At 36.2% G+C, this 22407-nt stretch overlaps 1 protein-coding gene across 1 annotated transcript in view; it reads right to left on the reverse strand.

Annotated features, from left to right (window-relative positions):
- BICC1 (BicC family RNA binding protein 1) overlaps positions 1–22407 on the reverse strand; it is a 71327-nt gene that overhangs the window by 12376 nt on the left and 36544 nt on the right. Inside the window, exons 3-13 of the mRNA XM_010186742.1 lie at positions 14396–14475; positions 13062–13220; positions 12035–12088; positions 10876–11070; positions 9665–9916; positions 5786–5917; positions 4435–4621; positions 2821–2979; positions 2241–2437; positions 1814–1955; positions 569–725 (exon numbers count right to left, since the gene is read on the reverse strand). Coding sequence (XP_010185044.1) covers positions 569–725; positions 1814–1955; positions 2241–2437; positions 2821–2979; positions 4435–4621; positions 5786–5917; positions 9665–9916; positions 10876–11070; positions 12035–12088; positions 13062–13220; positions 14396–14475 — 1714 coding nt within the window. The remainder of the gene's footprint in view (positions 1–568; positions 726–1813; positions 1956–2240; positions 2438–2820; positions 2980–4434; positions 4622–5785; positions 5918–9664; positions 9917–10875; positions 11071–12034; positions 12089–13061; positions 13221–14395; positions 14476–22407) is intronic.

The raw sequence follows: 22407 nt of genomic DNA on the forward strand, positions 1-22407 counted from the left end.
CATTGCATTAAGCATAAAACCTGTGTTGCCAAGACATATTATGACTCAGAAGAGCCTTCCCAACTGCTGGCTCATTAAAAAAAAACCTAACAAAACTAAAAATCGTTGAGACAAGTGTTTGAGAACATGCTGTTACACCCTGAATATCATTTTTCTAAGAAGAAAACAGCCTCAGGTACACACAAAGGGGAAAAAAAGCTGTCAGTCAGGAATTGTTCTCAAAACAATCAATAAAAAAGAAAAAAATGAGAGTGCAAAATGTATCCATTAGAAACAGGTAATTAAAGTTCCTCTGGAAAAAAAAATCTCTACTTTCTTGTGGGAGAGGAAAGGCATTTATTTTTTTCAAACCAAAGAAAAATACCTAAGATGTACAAGAAGCATTCAAGTCTGCAATTATCAGGAACTGGGGGTTATATTAATACCCACTGTGATTCAAAATCAAGCCCAATTTAAGTCAGTTCTTTGAGTATCTTATGACTAAACCACCCCTTCTACCTACAAAAAGACATTAAGTATTTTTGCATGGTGAACATTCCATTAATGTGTGTTTGTACATTTCACTTACTGCAAGTGAGAGTTTTTGGTGCCTTGCAGTAATTCAACTGTTTGTCGTTTAGCACAGGCCTGTTTGGAAGAGCTCATCATCTGCTTAAGATCACTGGTATTTGCTGAATGGGACGGACTTCTTGGCATGCCCACTTCAACAAAAGCATCATTGCAACCTGTGAGACCAATAAAGAGAACAGTTAAACAAAAACCCTCTTACATTCTAGTGAACTTACTGAAGGCATGACAGCTGTAGAATAAAACCTGCTCTTTCTTCTTACAGAATTATTGTAGTCTTCAGGTATAACAACTTGGTCAAGGTTAAGAAGTCAGAAATGTAAGTTCAAATTCACAAAAAAAGTGCTTGTATTCACATATATAGCACACACACTAAGTATCTTCTTTTCTAAAAGGTTGTTTTAATTAATATTAATTAATACTAAAACTGAAGATTGGCTACCAGAAGTGACTATGTATTTGAATAAATCTGATTATTTTTTTTATTCAAGTTTTAATAAACCTTGCCTGGTGCCCAGATAACTTTTGCTGGAATAAAAGCTCCCCTCTTAGTGTTCAAATATCTTTAGAATGTGTTTTTACAAATATTTATCACCTTAATTGGGCAATGTACCCTTTATTCAAATCACATTTCAAATGGCCACAACCCTTAATAAAAGGGCATCGACTTACTGATCAACAAAGTGTTTACACATATTTGCAGAAGTTTGAAGTGGAACTGGCTTTCCCTTCCTCCATGAATGACAGGACCAGTTCGTTAGTCCCTTTAGCATCTAAAAAGCAGCGTAACTGAAATGCTGTTATAAAACATGCAAATAAATTGTTTGCCAGTATCATCTAGGTTTGATCTACACAGTTTCCTGTGATAATCTTCTCAAAGGCATTCTTTAATTAAAAAGCCAAAATACAACTTTGTTTGAACCAGTAACAATTGTTATAAGCAATGAAGTTAAGCTGCTGTAAAACATACTAAAATTTTCACAGGTTATTTCCCTCTGTTCTTACAGATTAAATAAGATGTTACAAGCACATTTATGTTGACTTAAGGTGTTTCTATCAACAGTACAGCTCAGATACAATTTCTGTTTATTTTCTTGGACAACTAATCTGGGAGATCCAGCAATATTTTCCTTCAACATGGCTGCAAAACCAAAGCACAGGTAATATATTTACGTGTTTGTTTCATGAACTGTATATAGACTTCACAAACACTACCAGACAAAAGAATAAAATGTCAACATCTTACCTTCTGCACTATTTGACTTGGCAGCTACTTGTTCTGAGGCACCATGAGTACTTGTTTGTCTCACCGGATCAGTGTGGTTTGTGCTCAACACATTTTCTCCTAGTGATGTGGCAGACAGTGCAGCATACTTGATATTTGAGGCCTGAAATGATTGTCAAAAATCACTAGAGTGATTGTTATACTTAGCAAAATATTGAATGCATTTCCCTTTTCTCTTTGTGCAGGAGAATAAGAAATTAATTCCTGATATAGGAGAACAATATGTCTGAATGTTCCAATTTTCAATCATATTTTGAAAACACCACTGTTCTATTACTAAACTCAGCAGCTTTCAGTACCTACTAATATAGCTAGTTCTGTCTTTCAGCTTTTCTTAGTAGACGTCTATTAAAACCAGACCTGGTTCTCAGGAGAGTATTACACTTACCTTTACATGACCATTTAAAGAAGGTGAGCCTTTTTTATTCTCTGATTGTATGCCGTTAACATGGACTTCAACAGGAGTCAAGCCTGGTGGTGGAGATGGAGTGTTTTGACTGTAATTAGGTACTCCAGACAACAGAATACTCGTTAATGTTGCTTGGGCAGTAGATGGTATCATTAGGTGTGGAATAGCGGAAAAACCTGCAACAAAATTTGTCATGTTCTGATTAAGTTTCTCATTTAACTTTCTCAGGCATTACTTTATATAAATCTCTATCTTTACATAACTTTGATAGACCACTAAATAAGTTTCCATTAGAACTGCATGCCAAAAATATCATGCTTTATCTAACCACTATTTCATATGTTAAAATAGTCTTCTATATAAGAGAGATTAAAACTCTGCATGTGACAGCATGCCATAAGGTTGTATTAAGTTGTAACTTCAAATTTATTCATCTGTGTTGAGATAAATTTAAGAATTATTACTGTTCTAAAGAACAAATGATTCTGGACTTTTCAATTGTCGCTCTAATGATCTACGGTTGCACGAGTCATTTGTTTCACATTTAAATTCTACTGACCTGTGGCATTTGTGTTAGCAAGAGATGTTGCCCATAATGTGGGACTAGGCGTGCCTGAATTTGGACTCTGTAAGGGACTCACAGAGCTATTAAGGGCATTCAAGAGAGAGTTTGGAGCAGTTGAGGTGTTGACTGACAGGGCTGTTGGACCTAAAAGGCCTGCAAAAAATTATGCAAGTTATTATTTACCTAAGACTTACAGGAAAGCACTTTTCACAAAAGTATCCATTAAAAAAAACCTCAAAAACCAAACAAAACCCCACTAAATTGCACCAGCATGCATTTTACAAACAATTTTTAACATTAAACCTGCTGTTAATTTGGTACGTAAAGCACACTAAGAATTCTTGTTCTTAAACTGGGAAATCACATATCCAAGGATGGAGCATCTTTTATGTACTTCTACTGGACTCAACTATTGTCAATACAGAGTCTGCATCGGCTGCTTCTCAGCCCCATCCTCTCTTTGTATCCCCTCCATTGCTTCTGTCTGTTTCAGAAAGGCATTACCTAGAGAACAAGAAAGCAACTGCGCTTCACAACTTCACTTTCATTTCAGACCATAGCCTTTTTTCTCAGAAGCTCACATGAAAGAGCCACTACTTCCACATCAAGAACTGTTTAATTCTTTTTTGCATCTTCAATACTGACTGCAAATCATCTTCCCAAATGCATTCCTTATTCCCAAGACATTCCCTCACACCAGCTCTTCACAAGGCAGTTCAGCACTATACTCCAAAGATGTAAAAAAATCAACCCCAAAGTGCAGACATGACAGAAACGGTAACAAAAGCAGCATTAAAAACCACAGTCAAATGGCACAAACACTTGCTTTCTTGGGGGTCACACAGGGGCATGTGACATGGAACTATGCAGCACTCCTGGATGGCAGGTCACCAGGGAGCATGGTGGTTACATGAGAACTCAGTTTCAAGAACCAGCATCAACATTTGTCACTAAATTCTTCTGGGACTGCTTGATTTTCTATACATTTCTGATAATACGGTATTTGCAGAGCTTGAAAATAAAATGGTAGTTCCAGTCTGGACTATGTGCTGCTTCTATAAAAATACATTAAGATAGAAAAATTACACATTTCTGTCCAACTGCATACCCATAAGTAAAGTCTAAACTAGCAGCACATACATCCCTCAGGTACAGTGAGATACAGCCAGAACTGAAATGTGGTGTTAGCACTGTTTACTGTTGACAGGCTTAAGCACATGCCTAAATTAAGGACAGCCTGAGACTTCACAATATTACCAAAGAGGAAATTTAATTTGAAAGATTCTTCTGAAAGTTTTAAAACCAATGTCTTGCTTCACCTGTATTTCCCTCCCTTTCACTTTCAGCTGTGCAGTTTGCAACCCTCTACAGGTCATTCTGCAAAAAGATGAGTCACACGGCCGATAGAAAAAGTCCTGGAGGACATTTTACAACAACAAACCCTTGAAAGGCCAGATGCTTTTGGAATTCTCTAACACAAATATAACACAATTCCTTCTGCAACACAGACATCTGGTCCTTCTTCCTAGTATAAGTGAATTAAGTTCCAAACAAATATATATCTATAAACGTATATAGAGAGAGATATACATATAATAGAATTCATACCAAGCCCAGTGAGTCCTAGTCCTGCTGAGGACAAGATATCCAAACCAGGACAAGACAGACCAACAGGGCATGAGACAGTTGAGGGATTTGATGCTATGGTGACTCCACTACTTTCAAGTCCCAAGAGACATTTCCGTGCCTCGTACATATTTAAGGCATTTCGTTCAACGCTTTTTACAATCACAGACTGCAAAGAAAACAAAACAAAAAACAACAACAACAAAAAGAAAACCAGTGAGTAACAACTGTATAACATGGATCTCCAACACACACCACTTCTATTAATATTCCCTCATGGCTATCAGTAATGTAGCAGTGAGATAGCGTGAGATAATGTCCATTAACTGCTACTCAAATTCAGTGGCCTTGACAGTAAGTTTAGGGGTTTTGTATGCGCTGGACAATGAGAATGATGAAAGTCCTTTCTGTCTAAAACCACCAATTATTGTTGTACTTCGGTGCTAACTGGTATATCAAATCTTAAGTGCCCCAAGATCTAGAGAAGTAAGCCAATAATTAAAATTTTATCTTCTATGAGAGATCTATACCTCAAAGTGTACAAGAAATTGTTCATCTTAAATTCAGCTATTAAATTCATAGCTCTTCAACAGTAAAGCAATAAGTGTCTGGAAAACTAAATAACAGAAAACCAGTATTTGTTTCTTGTACATTCTCTACACAATGTTTCTTTGTATTTATTTTATATACCCCTATGCAGAGAAACTTACTTAGTGACACAATGGAACTTTCATTTCATATTTTGAAATTTTTGTCCGTCATGGCATTCTATACAACAATGCAGATAACAGTGTCCTATCCACACTCACCTGAATATTTTACAACTACCATCTCCCATTAGAAACATTTTGTAATTCTATTTCTTGTGGTTCTTTTCAGTGTCCTGTGTAGAACACTGTCAGACTTTTCTCAGTCATGATATTTGGGGGTTTTTGTGTGTGTTTGGTTTTGGGTTTTTTTTAATTAATTCTGATTCCCAAACAGCACTGCAGTTACATGGGTGAGATGCCATTTAAGACTACTCTTTAAAAAAAATGAAAAACGAATCAAGAGTAGTTCTAGTCAGACACAACGTATCTCATCCCAGTTTATTTCTTTTATCAGTATCTTCCATGCAAAGCTAATCTTTGTTTTGTCAAATATTTAGTGAAAAAGTCAAACAACCATAAAGGAGAGGTGTTGTAACATTTAAATTGCTATTTCAAGCAGAAAACATACGCCTTTTACAAGTTTATGATCCATTAAGTAAGGGAGGAGGAGCAGGTATGTCAACTCATCTGCTCTCAGAAGCTATCACAAAAGCCTACGACGAATATATTATCTTTTCACCAACCTTGCTTGGTTGCTTTGGCTTCGGCTTAATGCTTATGAAGACATCTAACTGCTCCATTAGCTGTGTTATAAACTGTGGTTCTACTTCAATTTCTTCCTTCATATCAAACATGAGCACAAGAGGAAGGCAACCCTGAAAAGACAAGACACAAAAGTTCATAAAACTTCTAACCTACCCTTTTCCCATCAAATTGTTAGCAATAAACTGAAATATAGAGATAGTAACACACGCACATCACGATACAGTAAGTTCAGAAAAAAATAGCAAGGATGAGATTTTAAGTGAAACCATTTCTGTGTAAGAACACAGGTGTATCTTTCTACCCTGTGATTCTGAACAAACAGTTCGGTGGTATAAGGGTGAAATGATTTGTGGAATATTTGACATTCCAATCAGCACATGTGCACCCTGCATTAGCTCTTTATACAGACCTAGAGGGGTCCAGAGGATTCAAATTCAGAAATCACTATTACCTATTAAATCACAACAAAATCTTGTCAGGAATTGATAGCAGTACTCTTGCATACTCAAATGGCTCACATTAAACCATGTTTGAGATCAGGAAATGCAATTCTAAAAAAAACTCACTGTAAGTCACCACTGCCTAAGTCTTAAGTTTTTCCTTTTTCTTCTGTCCTAGATCAGCTACGTCAGTATTTTCCAGTGATATGGAAGACACCTCTGAAACACCTGAAATACTAAGTCTTTAAGAAAAAAAAAAGCATCCCTAAAAAAAGGCCAAACCCTTAAAATAACAGAAACTCAGCACTTACAGGATATCTAGAAATTATTAGATTGCTGCTCATCATAAATTACAAAATTAGAAGGTACAAAGTTAGCAAAACCAAACCCTACTTTTTGTGAATTTATATTCATAATAAAGTAAACATAGTACCGCATGTATTAGAAAAAAAGTCACAGTACCATACATTCAAGAAAGCGGTCTTATTTTATGTTCCCTGCTTCTGCTTCAGCATGAAAAGCAGCAAATTGGTATATTTATTCTTCAGATCACTAGCTCAATATAATTTTACATTTAAATAGCACTTCTCTACAGTGCCACCTATAGCTGCACAGTGCTTCCTAAACCTAAAGTAAAGTAATTATAACTTAAGAAAATGTAAAGCAAAGCATCTTAACTATTAGGTGACAAACAAGGCTTAAGTCCACAGAGTTAACTTGTCTGGTAAGAACAACTATGAATAATGTCCACTTAAAAACACTGAAATCAATGATCAAGGATTTTACAGTAACAGAGCTGCTGATAGCATTTCATACTTGGACGTTCCAAATGTTTTTGTACAAAAGTTACAGAAAGTGGTATCAGAAGGTCTCCCTGAAAGCCTACTGAATTAAAACACATTTAAAAAGGTTAACAGGGAAACCAGGAACTTCAAAGTTGAAATGTCAGATTTTATAAGCATATTAAAAAGGCTGTTTTTACACTACTGTTCTGTTACTGTATGTTTAGAGCACCTACATGATGATGATAAGTGAAAAACAGGAACAAATAAAGTTCTTTGACAGGAAGTGAGTGAACAAAACTAAGTTGTCAATATGTCTTCCCACATTAAATATAGTGCAGTCCCCAGTATTATATGCAAAACTAACAAAAGTAAGTCTCAGTATTTTTTAGTGGTGGTCAAAACGCAGGTGAAACCAAAGGGTTTGGAATAAGGGGAAGACATAGAACATGAACATTTTAAACAACTCTCCGAACCCCTCTCACTTAAGTAAGTATTTAATTTTAAATCACTAGATATTCTTTTTTCCTTTCACAATTTGCCCTCATCACTGCTATAAGTATTGTCTTAACAACCACCTTGAATATATTTTTGGAAGCAATATGCTGATGGTTAGAAACTGAGACTTACAACGCTTGTCAGAGATAAAGGGTACTCACAATTTATACAACACAAAGGCTATAGCCTTCTCAATGAAATCAGTTACTAGTTGATATTAAAGATTCCATTTAGAGATACTGCTAAGCAATTTTTGAAGACAGCACCAATACATCACATATATCTTACTGTAAGGTATCTATGCACTGCATTGCATTGCATTGCATTTTCTGCTGATATTGTAAATTCCACCTCAAATTTAGTCTTTTTTATGAGAATTACAGATCACAACAACTTAGTAGTTCAGGTAAACATGGTATTTCTTATCATTTTATTGATGTTCAGATGCTTCTAGAAAGTTATTCCTAGGAGTTTTGCAGAGATCAAAGAGCTATTTTTTCCATCACCTCTCCAATTCCATAGGACACTTGTGCCACCCAGCTGTGAAACAGCATCAGCTGTTACCGTGACTGAATCAGAAGAGCTGGCAGGAGGCAATAACAACTGTGACTGTGGAGAGAAGGCCAATATGTAGTCGCACCTTGTGGGAAATCACAATACGGAAATCTCATCCCACTGAAGATGAAGAAAGTTTTCCCAAGAAGAAAAGAAGTCAAGTGAAATTTACTTCAAAAGTAGCTGAGAAGAACTGCAGCTGTGTAGATCTGTGCAGATGTGTGTAGGTATCGTCATGACTGGCGTGTTAAAGTGTTTCTATCTGAAGCTGAAAAATACTGTTTTTACTAAGTTAGGTATTGGAGCTAAGTTTTTACCTGGCTAGTTACTTCTTCCCTCAGCTTTTCAATTTTTTATTATTTAAAAAGATATATTTCTTTGGAAAATTTTCTTTTAAAACTTGTTTTATCTGCAAAACTGTAAACAACTGTTTCAGGATATATAATATATGTGAGTTGAAACAGACCACATTTCCTGGTCAGTACAGTTCTGAAGGGGTGATAAAGTGGATATGATCTAGGATACTAAGTTGTACTAATGTGTTTGGAACTAAATAAAACATTTTAAAAAAATGGCCCTCCCATAATTCTAATTTTCAAGAACAAAGGTGCAATTTGATGTTCATATGATAGCTTGTTTGCATTACCTCCTACTACATGAACCTCCAGAAAATGACTACTTAATCCTTATCAAGGAAATATGTAGAATAATAGTGTCTCTTAGAATTTGCAGACAATAATGTCTTACAATATAATAAACATGAATACAACTGTATAAGCAGTTTTTGTTTTCCACTATATAACGAGGCACAGCGCAAGTTAAGAGAGATGTGGATTTCTGGAATTTAATGGTATGAAGGTTTACCATGATACCAGCTTTGAACTGGATTTGAATCCAATCCTCCCATGTGTTCTTTGTAAATATCCATATATGTAAAAATCCTAGTACAAACATTAGTACTACAATAATGCCTAAAGGCTCCTGTGAAATTTAAAGATGTACATAACAAAAACCTGTATAAATAATAATACTACTCATCAACAGAGCTATTTTTATAGAAGGCCCTACAGTACAGGGTACTATAAGTACAGGTACAAGAATGTAAGACTGCAGAATGTGTAAGTGCTTCTCATCATTCCCCAGCTTCCTTGAAAAGTCGCCTACACAGGAGCTATGAAATTTCTGCCACTTTCTCCAAAGAGAAAACTACTTACTTGACAAACATGGAAAAGCCAGGGTGGCAAAACAAAACAAACCACCCACCACCCAACAACAAAACCCTCCAAAAGTCTGCTTTCTACTTAGAAGCATATTGTTATCATAGATTTAAATTACTTGTATTGCATTTACAAGTTCATTTTTCAAATCATGATACCAGCGATTACAAATATTTTAGATAACTGCAAACACTCACAAAACACTGACAAACACAGAACACTCAACTGAATCAGCTTTTTGCAATGGGAATAGTAATCCTTCCTCTCTAAGGCTAATTTACAACTGACCAATAAATACATGCAAAATGAGCATATTCTCTATTAAGTAGCATTTTTTTCAAGCAAGTTCCACTGAAAGTATTTACCATGAGATATTGCCTGGCAAGACAGACAGACTCAATTGTGCCCTGGAGGTAGACAGTGGATTTCTTCTGTGGGTTACTAGGGTCAGGAAAGTGGATCTGAGCACCAGTTCTCTGCATGATATGTTTGATGTTGCTGCCATTTCGACCCATCATAAAGAGATGATGCTGTGCTGCAATGTCTAGTTGTGTGCTCACAGGGATTGCAGAGGCCAGGCTCCCAGCCAGGTGTTCCAGAAGCATGGCTGTACCTTCCTGCAGGGGAAATGCAAGGCATCAGTGAAACAGTGCTCACAGGCATAACAACACAACATTTCAGACCGTTTTCTTACTTGTCATGCTTTCTACATTCAAGATATAGAAAATTCTCTTTGTTTAAAAATCTGTTTGATGTGTTAAAGGTAACAAATGGACTAAACTCTACCTACTGTTCCTATTATACCACCAAATGCAGCATTTAATTGCTGTTGTAAAAGGCAGTAAGACAATGTCAAATGGTTTGGTCCCAATAGACCTTCTGTGCCCACATACAGTAATAATTAATTTGATAAGATATTTATTTGGGTAGACGTACTTGCAAAATTTGTCTTTCAATATTGACCTAAGGTGTTCTTACTGGCTTGAGATATACCCATCCAAGATCACATCAGTCTGTCACACTGCCAGTTGTTACCAAGGAAACTTTACTATTTTATTAAGATAAATAGGCTCAAGGCAGTTCCATTTTGCCTATCCAATTCACATCTTCTAGTCTTAGTTTCACAAGTTCAGTTTTATTGACTGTTAGGGCAACTTTCACAGTTATATATTTGAGTACATGTTGAGAAGATCAAAGCATGAAGGATTCATGGTAGGGTTTTGTCTGGTGTGCGGGTTTGTTTATTGTTTGTTGGGTTTTTTTAAAATTAAATTATGGGTAAGATTAGCACATAGTCCAGAATTGCTGGAAACCAAATAGATGTGCAAGAGGAAAAACAGATTAGAAGCTTTGCACAAACAATGCCAAATCCTAAACTTAAATCTGTTTTCTACACGTTTTTAGACCTCACTTATACCAGTTAAGCTTTAACAAAATAAACCCTCAGGCTTCAAAAGTGATTATACAATAATAACATGTACTGATGCGGCAGGATATAACATTAAAGTAGTTCTTAAGTATTTTAATTCTGAATATATCCACGACATGCAGAAACCTACTGAAGAAGACACATTACCTTCACAGCACTCGTGTTATTTTGTGACCCTCTGACAATGACTGTAGCACCATACATTCGAGAGCGTTGTTTAAAGGAAACTGAAATATTATATGTCTGTGATATATGCTGAATTGTGGGAGAATTAGGATCTGGGATTGGTTGGAGAATTCCAGCAATAGGCAATTCAAACATGAGTACCAATGGAAGCAGCTCCTACAACAACATTGAAGAGCAAATATTGAAAACCGAAGTCATAGTCACTAAAACTACAATTTTATCACTGAATCATAATGTACTGGTCAGTGATGATTAAACTGGCATAATACATCCTCTGCTCAGGGTGCATTGATAGAAATATTATCATATCTTGAGTTGGAGAAAGGTGCTGATATTTCCAGGGACACAAGAGATTTGTTTTGCATAGACTTTGTTTATTTTCCAAAACAGCAGGATCTTTTGCAACTATGTCACAACAATAAAGCCAGGTACTTTCACATATTTATCCATGCAGACCTACAAACAGGTCAGTATTTGTAAGTCTTCCTACAGAAGTCACTTTTCTGCAATGGGCTAATTGGAGTTCTGAAGTCAGCTACAAAGCTACATAAACACCCTCTTCTTTCCTGACTGTCAAGACCCAGATTGTGTAAGTGACATACCTGAATACAACAACTGCAAAAAGGTTTTCAGAATTTATTAGATTTATAATTATTTATGCCAGAATACATATCCAAATCAAAACTAGAAGGGAAAGACAGAAGAGTGGAGAATGGAACTGAATTTCACCAAATTATTTACACAAAGGATACATTAAAGAGGTTAAAATAAAGAAGTTGGCAATTGCCTTTCCTAAGTCATAAATCCACGCAGGATGCCTACAGACCATCTGTGGAGGGCAAGTTAAGATACAATTTTTAAAACAGTATTGGATACTTTACATCTTGCTTATACTGTAGAGTTCATGTTCAAGGTCCACCTTGGGCTAGTTAAAAGTTCAGCCAGAACGCAAATCACTGTTTTTATAATACCCTTTGCATTTTACTCATATGGATATTCACATTTGTTCCTATATTCCTGGTGTCATAAGACAGAGCCAGACAACCCTAGGGTTCTCAGAACTGTTTTTTTCTTCTTTCAGGTGTTTTCAAGGGAAGACTATACTGAAACAGGCTATTACCCGAATTCTAACTCTTGCGGACTCCACTCCAGCTGGCTGTCCTGCAATAGACACCTGGAAAAACAAAAATAAAAAAAATAGCATCATATTTTCAAATGAGGCATTGGAAAGGTTATTCAGATATCTATGTTCTCTTTTAATTATTATTATTTTTTAAATCAACACATATCACAGCCAGTGACATTATAAGTGTTCTCTAAACAGTAGCTGAAAATTAAAACCAGTTTAAAGAAAAAAACCTGAATATTATAGCATCTTACGTTATGTAGGCTTAAACAACTAGGAAAAAAGATACGTCAAACAAAGTTATTTGGATCAAATAATGGAATTACCACTGTATACATGTGCTCAATACAAATAACAACAGTAGGTTTTCTTGAACATTTTGAAATTACTGTATTGTGCTCAGCAGCCACTAGGATGCACAAGAGGGAATTCTAAATACAGTGATGAAAGATTTGAAATGAAACACTCTAGTAATAGTAATATTACAAAATATGTACAATTTGGGTTTAATGACTTATTCTGATAAAAGTTGAACTCTTACAACAGGACATTCATTTTCGTTAGCCATTCACCAAGTTTAGTTTTCACCTGTGTAACACCGTAAGTCTAAAGCACTGAGAAATTAATCAACACGCTAAATAAGTCAGGGGTTGAACAGGAAAAAAAAACAACAAACCAGTGCTTTTCATACTGCTTCTCTACCATTCACACTAAGTCGTTGACTTCTGCATGCTCAAAATAATTTCAGTTTAAAAAAATTAAAGTGATTCATGAGCCATCACAAATCGTTTCCATCTGTTTTTAAAAAGCTGCTCGCTTACGAAGTCACGTGCTTTCCACTGAGTGTAAATACCCAAAAAACCCCCTATTTCCCTGAACACGAACTCACTGTCCCCAGAAAAACCCAAATTGATGAGAGATGTTTATAAGTCACAGAATCATAGTTTCAAAGAATCTCACTGAATGTTTCCTAGTCTCAAAAATTACAGTATAAAGTAGTTAACTATTAAACAATACTTACTTGGTTGCTTTTCTCTGCTTGATTATTTCTATTTGAATCTGGAAAATGGATATGGCATCCTGTTTCCTCCATCACCTTTTTAATATTATTGCCACCTTTACCTATCACATGAGAATGTTCTGTATGTGAAACATCCATCTTCAAGGTTACTCGATTGCTCTGGAAATCAAGCACCCATGATTAGATTTTTTCACAGCAGAACCCGAGTGTTTCAGAGTAACTACAAGAATGACATTACAAATTTTATTTCCAAAGCATTTTTGCCATGGCTAAACTTCTACTCAAGTCAGACGTTTTTAATATGGATCATAGTCATGCTAAACCATTCACTTTTTTACTCTCCAATGAGGAAATAACATGGAAATAAATACCCCAAAGATAGATCTTCAAAAAAAGTCTAACGCTCTTAAAACATACCCTAGCTTTTATCAACTGAGACTTAAATGTTCTTTTGTAATCCACTCTGATTTATTTCAATTCGTTGTTCTTACAATTGCAGCCACACACCCCTGTCTGATCTGTAAGGATCATATGATGAAGACTTTGGCAAGTCAAAGCCATGGGACCTAAACCAACAGATTTTTTTCCTCCTTTAACAAACATATCAAATGTTTCTGGTATATCAATTTTTAAAATACACAAACACTGCCTACAGCCTATTCTTAAAAGCTATATTGTTAACAGTCCATAATCATGTTGTTAATCGTTGTTCAAAAATGGTGCTTATCACTGGAGAGTGTTCGTTTTGGCAATCTGTTTAGACAATCAAAAAGTCAGCGCACAACTACACAGAAGCCATACACACTGCCCCAAAAGACTTACTACTGGATGAAGAGAAAAATCTCATGAACATATGAGAAGCCAGCAAAAATCTAGATGTTTTAGAAACTATGGTTCTTGATATTTCAGAGTAAAAGAATGCAGTAACTTAAAAATAGAACTGCATAAATGCTCCTGAAATTGAATTTAAAACAGAAACAAAACTTTGGGTTCACTGAAGTGTCTGCATAATCTGCTGTTTGTAGTGAATCTGTACTTCAGATTTTAAAGTAAAAAACCTCACTCCAATGAACAAACTATATATGCTTTTAGCCACATGGCCGGAAATATTTCTAGATAGTTCGGATGTGGAAAAAGTGCTTTAAGCAAGCAGCTTCTTGTAGCATGTTTAAATATGTATGCATACACAGAAAATCAAAATCCAGAAGAATACATTGGACACTTTGCTTCAGAGCATCCATAGACATCTTCTGTTTAAATGAGTCCATTTAAAGAGATTAATATCACCACAAAATTAAGGATTAAATTGTCATTCTAAATGAGCTCTTTCTTACTTTTGTGTCCAAGACAGACATGATTTTCTCTTTCGCTTCTTTAACATTTTCCTTTTTTCCAGAGACTTTAATATGAGGATCTATGAAAAAATAAAGACTTGTCAGGAAAATGCAGTAAAATTTCTATCAAAAATTTCCTCACTAAAATAAATTTGAATCCATTATTTATACTTCAGCGATAAACTGTACCACCAACCTTTGGGATTCAGCTAAAAACAAGACATATTATTTCATTCCTTCACCCTCACAATTAGGATTAGCAGATGAGTTTATTACACACAATAACCAACTTAAAATAAATAGAAGTAAAATTCCAAATGTGCATCCCAGTATTATAAGCATTGTCTGCAATGCAATTATGCAGCTAAGACATCATGCCTTCTCAAACAAATATTAACAGAGGACAACTAAAAGCTCTGTCAGCCTTACTCAAGCTTTACACAGACAACGTCTAAGAAAAGCCCCTCCAAACTCAAACCCACTCTCATAATCACGTCATTGTATTAAATTAACCTCTAGAATGATCCTTTGCAGCTTTAAGCCAGCAATAAAGGTGCCTCCACTAGAATTCTTCTGATTGAAGTGATCAGATTTAAACACTTCAAAAAGTGTGATATAATGATGATGATAATAATAAATAATAATAATAGATAATAAATAATAATAACAACTGACAATAAATAATAATAATAAACAAATAAAAATAATAATAATGCAATTATTCTGTGTGATTCTGTGGAAATCAAATCTCTGAGGTGTCAGGTATATAAATGATGTTTTGCTAAGCTGTGTACCCAGAAAGAACACCAGCTGACGGCAGTTTTTGCCCAGTGAGATCTAAATTACTGATTCCACAACATACTTCAGTTTACATTATAGTTTTCACACCATTGTCCTTAAACAGCAGAAGGTGTTGTGCTGAGCTATCAGGTACAATTCTGCAGCTTGGAATATTCACCTGGTTGGAAAGCACAGAACTGACTTTGGAACTAAATCAAATAGCAATTACTCGAAAAAAGGGTGAAAATTATACATTAGATAGTTTAGCAGCACCATCTGGTGTCCAGAAGCATAAAGTGCCACAACACACTATTACTGTCAAAACATTAAATATAGGTTCAATTAAAACAAAACAAACCAAACAAAAAATCCCCAACCACCACCTGAATTTTTAAGTATTAAAAACAAGGATATGATTTTGCAGGTAACAACTATTTCTCTCTCCCTTGTTCTTGAGTCCTCTGCCCTTTTGTCATGATGTGAAAAACTTCTCTCAAAAAAAATTCTAAGCCCTCTTCTGACTAATGAATTAGTCTAATTCATTATGAGAAACAGATACATACATCTTAGGGTATATAGAATATATCCTCAGTGGCAGGAGAAAACATAGCCATAACCCAACATATCTGCCTTTGCTATCATCTCAATGATTGAAAATCACTTCATTACTAAAGAAATGCCAAGTAATACAATTTTAGATTGTAAACCTGTTGTATTCGATTTAAAACTGAAACTGTTTAAGCCATGCCTGGATATTCTTTTCATTCCAACAATAAAAAACCACAAACCTCTTGTCTTTACCCCTGGGAAGTTCTGAGCACATTCAGCTGGGGATACAGAAACACTGAAGGAACACAGGATTCACTGCCAAGTTTCATGAAAGTCAAGAAAAATGCAGTATTTTGAGTTCCGAGAAACAGATACATTTGATTTTTAAAAATGGAAAACCTGTAGTCACAAAAACATGTTGTGTGCAAGGAATCTACAGCAGCTCAAAAATTCTGCTGCTTCAGCCTTTTCACAATGGAGCAAAGTGAAAAACAAAACAAAACAAAAAAACCCCCAACACAACAAAACCCAAACCAAAATAGTCTTAGGGGCAAATTTTTCTTTTATTTTTTAAGTTGACAGCAAAGCCATGTGGTACTAATGTGTTTAAGCTGTGGATAATATTTGAAGTGGATGTCACAGGAGTTCCCAGAAGCAGATTCTAGCACAGTATGGATGCTCCAAGTGCTCTTTAGAGGCAACCATGAAAAAACACGAAACCAGATAACTGCCACTTTGGGGTTGATTTACACATTTGTAGACACTGTATTTTAATACACATTTAGTTACAAGAATGAAAATTTTCTGAAATCAAGCCTGGCATCCTATTAGTACCAAAGAAGCTTATGATCATTCCATGTTTCTATTTGTTACATGTTAGATTAGCTGTTTTTCCATTCCTAATCTCAGTCAGACACCTCTTTTCTGTTGATATTGACAGCTTCAGCAAAAAATCCTGTATTTCTACATTTAATCTTTCTTTGTTCTTTTTAGAGGAAAAAAAGTTCAATTACTCACTTTAAAAACAAAAGCAAATAAGAATCCACTGACGTCAGTGACACTTCTAAAATATGCTATGAAAACTTTCAAAATTGGTCTTAAGTACCCTCTCCTTACTTGACTTCTTCTCAATGACACAGTGGTTGGTAATGGATATGAAGCAACTTATTTTTAAGCTAACAGAATTATTCCTTTGAGACTCACTAACTCTTTCCTTCAAGAAAAGACAATTTAGATATGACATCCATATCAAAACTTTGCATGAGAAGAGTTACTTGCAACTAATAGATTTCGAATTCTTCGAACCGGCTTTGCAGGAGTTGATAGTACGTTGAAATTATGTATGATCTCCAGGAAAACCAACAGGTACCCAAATGATACCGAATCAACAAACAAACGGATCACTTCAGGAATTGATTAAAAATTCAGAGAGGCAACTAGATAATATAATCTGATTTTCTGTATATTACAGGCCCTTAATTTTCGTAAATATACCTCTCTATGCAATCAATTTGCTTGCTTGCATTGCTGTTTCTCTGGAAAATGTGGAATAGTGGAAAATTGCTCTAATGGTTCACCAGTTTCAGCCTCCCAGATCTGTGCCCGATTTCTGACACTTTGGTTTTCTGGTTCTTGTTCTACCTGCCCTTTTTGTTTATGTTGTTGGGTTGTCTTTTGTTTCTTTTTTGTTTGTTTTTAAGCTTTTGAGTACAACTGAAAGTATATTTTAAATAAAACTAAGAGGAAAAGGCCGATGTCTACCATGAATGAAGAAATGGGACACCAAAGCTTTACAAGCTATTTGTAAATACAGAACAAAGGCTTCAGAAGTAGTCTGTGCGCTAAAAGCATATAAAGGCTCTAATGCTTTAAGTACAAGAGTAGTATGGAAAACTGGAAAATGTTTTGAGTCATAAGATACATGATTTATATCTTGCAAAATACAAAAAATGACATTGTATAGTAATCTATATTTTAATCTGTTTCGATGGGTAGTAGCTTTTTCTTCAAGAACGAAAAAGATAAATTTAGATTTTTTTTTTCTGCTTCTCAAGAACGGGGGAATATTTACATAAAATAGAAAGCTAAAGTTACACAACAGAATATGCTGGAAATGTTTCTGAACAGTCTTTATGTTGCCAGACTCCTGCCTTCAAGTGGTCTTTTACTGCTCCTATCCTCAAATTCCACACTTTGGCTGAGTTTCCATCTCCTCGGTCTTTGTCCCCAGCTATACCAGCAAGCCTCCAGCTTTTTTGCTACTATTGTGTTCAACTTTTCAGTAAACAAAATAAAACTCCTCCAAGCAAAAATACGTTTGTCCCAGTGCAAATGGATCTACAGTAATTTTTGCCAGGCAAGAAGTATTTAAATAATTAAGACATTTAACTGTGTAGTCCTCTCCTGCAATTCAGACATTACACTTAATGTCTGGGCAAGCTTTTCAGACCACAGTTATGCATCCAGCTTGTTTACAGGATGAACAGACTTTACTGAAGTTACAGAAATGCCACTATTCTAAAAATAGCTAGACAACTGGGCAACACCAGGACAGATGGCAGTCATTCTTAATAAGCAGCCAATTAGGATCTGAATAGCCCATAAGTATTACTGGACTTGAGCCATTCAAAGAAATACAAAGACAAAAGAGATCTAGCATTTTTAAAGGACAAATAGGAAAATATCTCCCGCAAAATTACTAGCAAAATCACACTAAGAAGCTAAAATAAAGAGAAAATCACAGGTGATCACATGTAAGTTGGTATGCTCTCAACTGAAAGAGTGATGGCATTCACTCTACAAGATGAAACATACATGTATAAAACTAGGGAGTTAATCAGAAATGACAAGTAGGACTTCCTGTTAGCATGAGAAAATGGATAATTGAATTGAAACAAGTTAATGCTTTTAAGTAAGTTATGAAATACTGTGTGTACAGTAGTGAAGAGTGGATATTCACTGACCATGGACTGATGATAGTCAAGACAGACTTAAAATAGACGCAGCCTATTCCCATAGAGAAGAAACATTAAGACTAAAGGCATGCACCTCATGATTAAGGGCATATGCAAAGTAACCAGATTGAGTCAGAAGGGAAATTTGTCAACTTGGTACTTGCTGTTGGCTTATCAGTTTAAAAGAATTCTCACCCTCTCTCCAATGCACCTCAGTGCACTTACTTCACCTCCCAGTATCTAATCAACAGAAGAAAAAAAGCTACTCAAGCATTAAGGCAGAATGCAATGGACCATTTCCTACTGCAGACTCCTCCATGTATCCTCAGACATATCACAGCCTCATGAGGTTTTTTGTTTTGTGTTTGGGTTTGGTTTTTTTTGTAGTTTAAATCGGACTGCAGCATCATCATCTCTGAATGAGATTTCAACTAGCTAACTTGGGCATGATCAAAAGCCTACTCAAAGCATCATAAAACTCAACATGGGCTGCAATCAATTAGTGTCTTCAGAGCAGACATATCCTGAGGCTCTGGGCATTCTAGGGGATCTATTTGTTGTGGACAAACAGCTGATTATGAAATATCCTTGGGAAGAGCTAGAGCCACTGCCTAGATGTGCGCACACATTTAAAAGACACCTCTTCTAGAGACCTTTTTGACTCTTGACTTTCCCTCTTACTGGCACCAAACTCAAAGCCATCTTTAGAATAATTTCTGTTCTACTCAGAATATGAGAAGGAATCCAAGATAAAGTAAATACTTGTTGCACTGCTTCTGCCACCACTCCAGGGAAAGCAGTTTACATGGAACCCTTTGCCTTTTTTTTTACATTTTGGTTGCTGTTATGTAGTCACAGAATCACACACCAAATCACAGAATCGCTCGGTTGGAAAAGCCCTCTGAGATCATCACGTCCAACCGTTCCTGTCTACCCCCTAAACCATATCCCTAAGTACCTCGTCTACCCGCTCTTTAAATACATCCAGGGATGGTGACTCCACCACCTCCCTGGGCAGCCTGTGCCAGCTTCTGACGACCCTCTCAGTAAAGAACTTCCTCCTTATCTCTAACCTGAACCTCCCTTGGCACAGCTTGGTGCCGTTTCCCCTTGTTCTATCCCCCATCACCTGGGAGAAGAGCCCAGCACCCACCTCTCCACAACCTCCCTTGAGGCAGTTGTAGGTGGTGATGAGGTCTCCCCTCAGCCTTCTCTTCTCCAGGCTAAACAAGCCCAGTTCCCTCAGCCGCTCCTCATCAGGCTTGTTCTCCAGAGCCCTCACCATCCTTGTGGCTCTTCTCTGAACACGCTCCAGAATCTCAACATCCTTCTTATAGTCACCCAAGGAGCAACAGATATCAGAGCATCGCTTTTCAATCCTGCACTATAACTGTACGACTGTGAAGCCTGCTATCCCCTCCTTACTCCTCTCCATCATTTATAAAAACACATGTATATACACATATACATACACAGACACACGCATATAGATATTCATGAAGCAGACTAGGTAAAACACTGACCTTGCAAAGACAAAAAAGCAGAAATACTGTGCAACATCTGGTAAGGCAAAGAACCTTGTTTCTCAAAGATTTCATAGTGTAGTTCAAGTAAAAATTTTAACACCTTCAGCATGCTACTTCAAATAAAATGTCTACTTAAAGTGAAACATCTGTCTGATGTGGACTCACAAATGAAAAGAAATAAAATGAGGTGCACTTTCATATCAAATCATAGCTGGATCCCACAGTTGGGTCTCTTAGTAGCATTGAAACATCCAAGAAGAACACTGAAAATTAATGGTCAGAATGCCCAGAATTAATTGAAAATTAACCAGACACATCAGATAAGTTTTTAAAAATAGATTACCTGTACAATTTATTATTTTTGGAGAAATAAATTATTGATGACTGGATTTCGGACCCAGTGACAGAGGAAATGAAGTTGAAAAGACTTCTCATAAAGCATAAGCAAAGAGGCAAGACAAAGAAGTGGTAACAGAACATATGGCAATTTAAGCAGAAAAGTGATCGGATTTGAAGGGAGAAGGGGAAGATCAAGGTGGAGGAGAAGAAGAAAACCTGAAAAGAAGAAATGAGAATGAATTAATTGTAATCACCCAGAGACTCCATTTCAGTTACACAATTTCAGTTTATCATCACCATAATTACCATAAATTCCTTATTTTACTTTGTCTAAAAACATTTCATAAATGCATTCAGACACTAAAAGGCATACACTGTGTTGCAATTCTGCTACCTCTTGGGCAGTTGTTCTTCAGCCTTTAGCCTAAGCAGCCACCCAAAACAAGGCAATCTCTCAGGAGGACACATAGTCTGTTACATCTAATTTTTTAACATGGCACCAAAGAATTCACCAACTGCCTAAATGTCTGTTGCCATTGTATCTCAAAGCAAAAAACACAGAACCACAATACCTGGGAAAGAAAAATAAGGGAAGAAAAAAGCAATAGTAGTATAAGATGAACTTAATAGAGGACTTAAAACAACTCACAACATTTCTATCAAAAATAACACCACTGTATCTTAACTGCACACAGACAAATATTCAAGGTTACAAATCTGATGCATAAGTTTCAAGCTAATTTTAGTTTCTTACATTTGCAAAAAGTCATTGTGGCTATGTTTTGATAAATAAAAAGCATCAAAACGTCTGACTCATGAGTCTAAATGCATGCTCTGGGCTCAACCTCCTTTGCCAATTCTCTCACATCCAAATCCAACTATGCTTTCTTTGCCCCTTCATGCTTCCTGATTGCTGTCACATCTTGTAATGTCTTACTGCTCTGCCTGCATTCCATGGTGTGAGCTGGATTTTATACAGCCACGGAAAGTATTAATCGTGTGACTGGAACAGGAGGATGCAGCTACTCTTCAGTGAAGACAACAGCACTAGGTACATCTAGCGAACAGGACAAATGGAGCCATCCTCTTGAGAACTGGTACGAAATGAAATGTTATCAGAAAGATAGAAACAGCTGGTTCTTGATAGGACATCTGACACTGGTAACTAAAGCCAAAGACAGCTAGACATAGTATTTTTGGTTAAAATTATGAACACTGTTACTTTCTCTACTTTCATATCGCACATCTGCAGAGTGAAACAGATTCTTCCTAGAAAATTTTCCCTTTCCCAGATTATTGCATTTTTAGAGGTTCTTGTTTCAACTGTGTTCCCTGAGGAACATGGCAAAAGTTTTGTTTGTATATTTCTTGGAGTCTTTGTTTTCATGTTTGTTTGTTTTTTAAATAAGGAGAAAAATGAAAAGTCTGATAAAAAAACATTTGTACAGTCTTCCTGAGAGCAAAGCAAGTAGCAGCAGCTACATGAAGTACATGAAAATGATTCATATTTGAAGTTACAGCAAGGCATAGTCAGATCATGCATTGTGAGTGTATTTGCCTTTCAAAGAGCAAGCTTCCCACCCCAACCCAAGCATAGGAGACATAAATTCACAACATCAAGCACTTAATCAGCTGCTGAGTAAAGATCTGAAGTGCAGTGAACATAGTGAAAAGATGCAACACTCCACAGAGGAGCAGAGCACCCCATTGAGGAGATCCCCATCAGCAAACCATCTCTGCAAGAGCAGGAGATGACAGGCAGGTCCCAAGGGGACATGGGGACAGTGACAAGTAGCTCATGAGCTGGAACAGGAGGTCAGAGAACCAGACTGGAGTCTGCTGAGGCCAGAAGCCCATCAGCAGG

The sequence above is a fragment of the Mesitornis unicolor genome, unplaced genomic scaffold (assembly GCF_000695765.1).
Source record: "Mesitornis unicolor isolate BGI_N332 unplaced genomic scaffold, ASM69576v1 scaffold1216, whole genome shotgun sequence".
Classification (NCBI taxonomy): Eukaryota; Metazoa; Chordata; class Aves; order Mesitornithiformes; family Mesitornithidae; genus Mesitornis; species Mesitornis unicolor.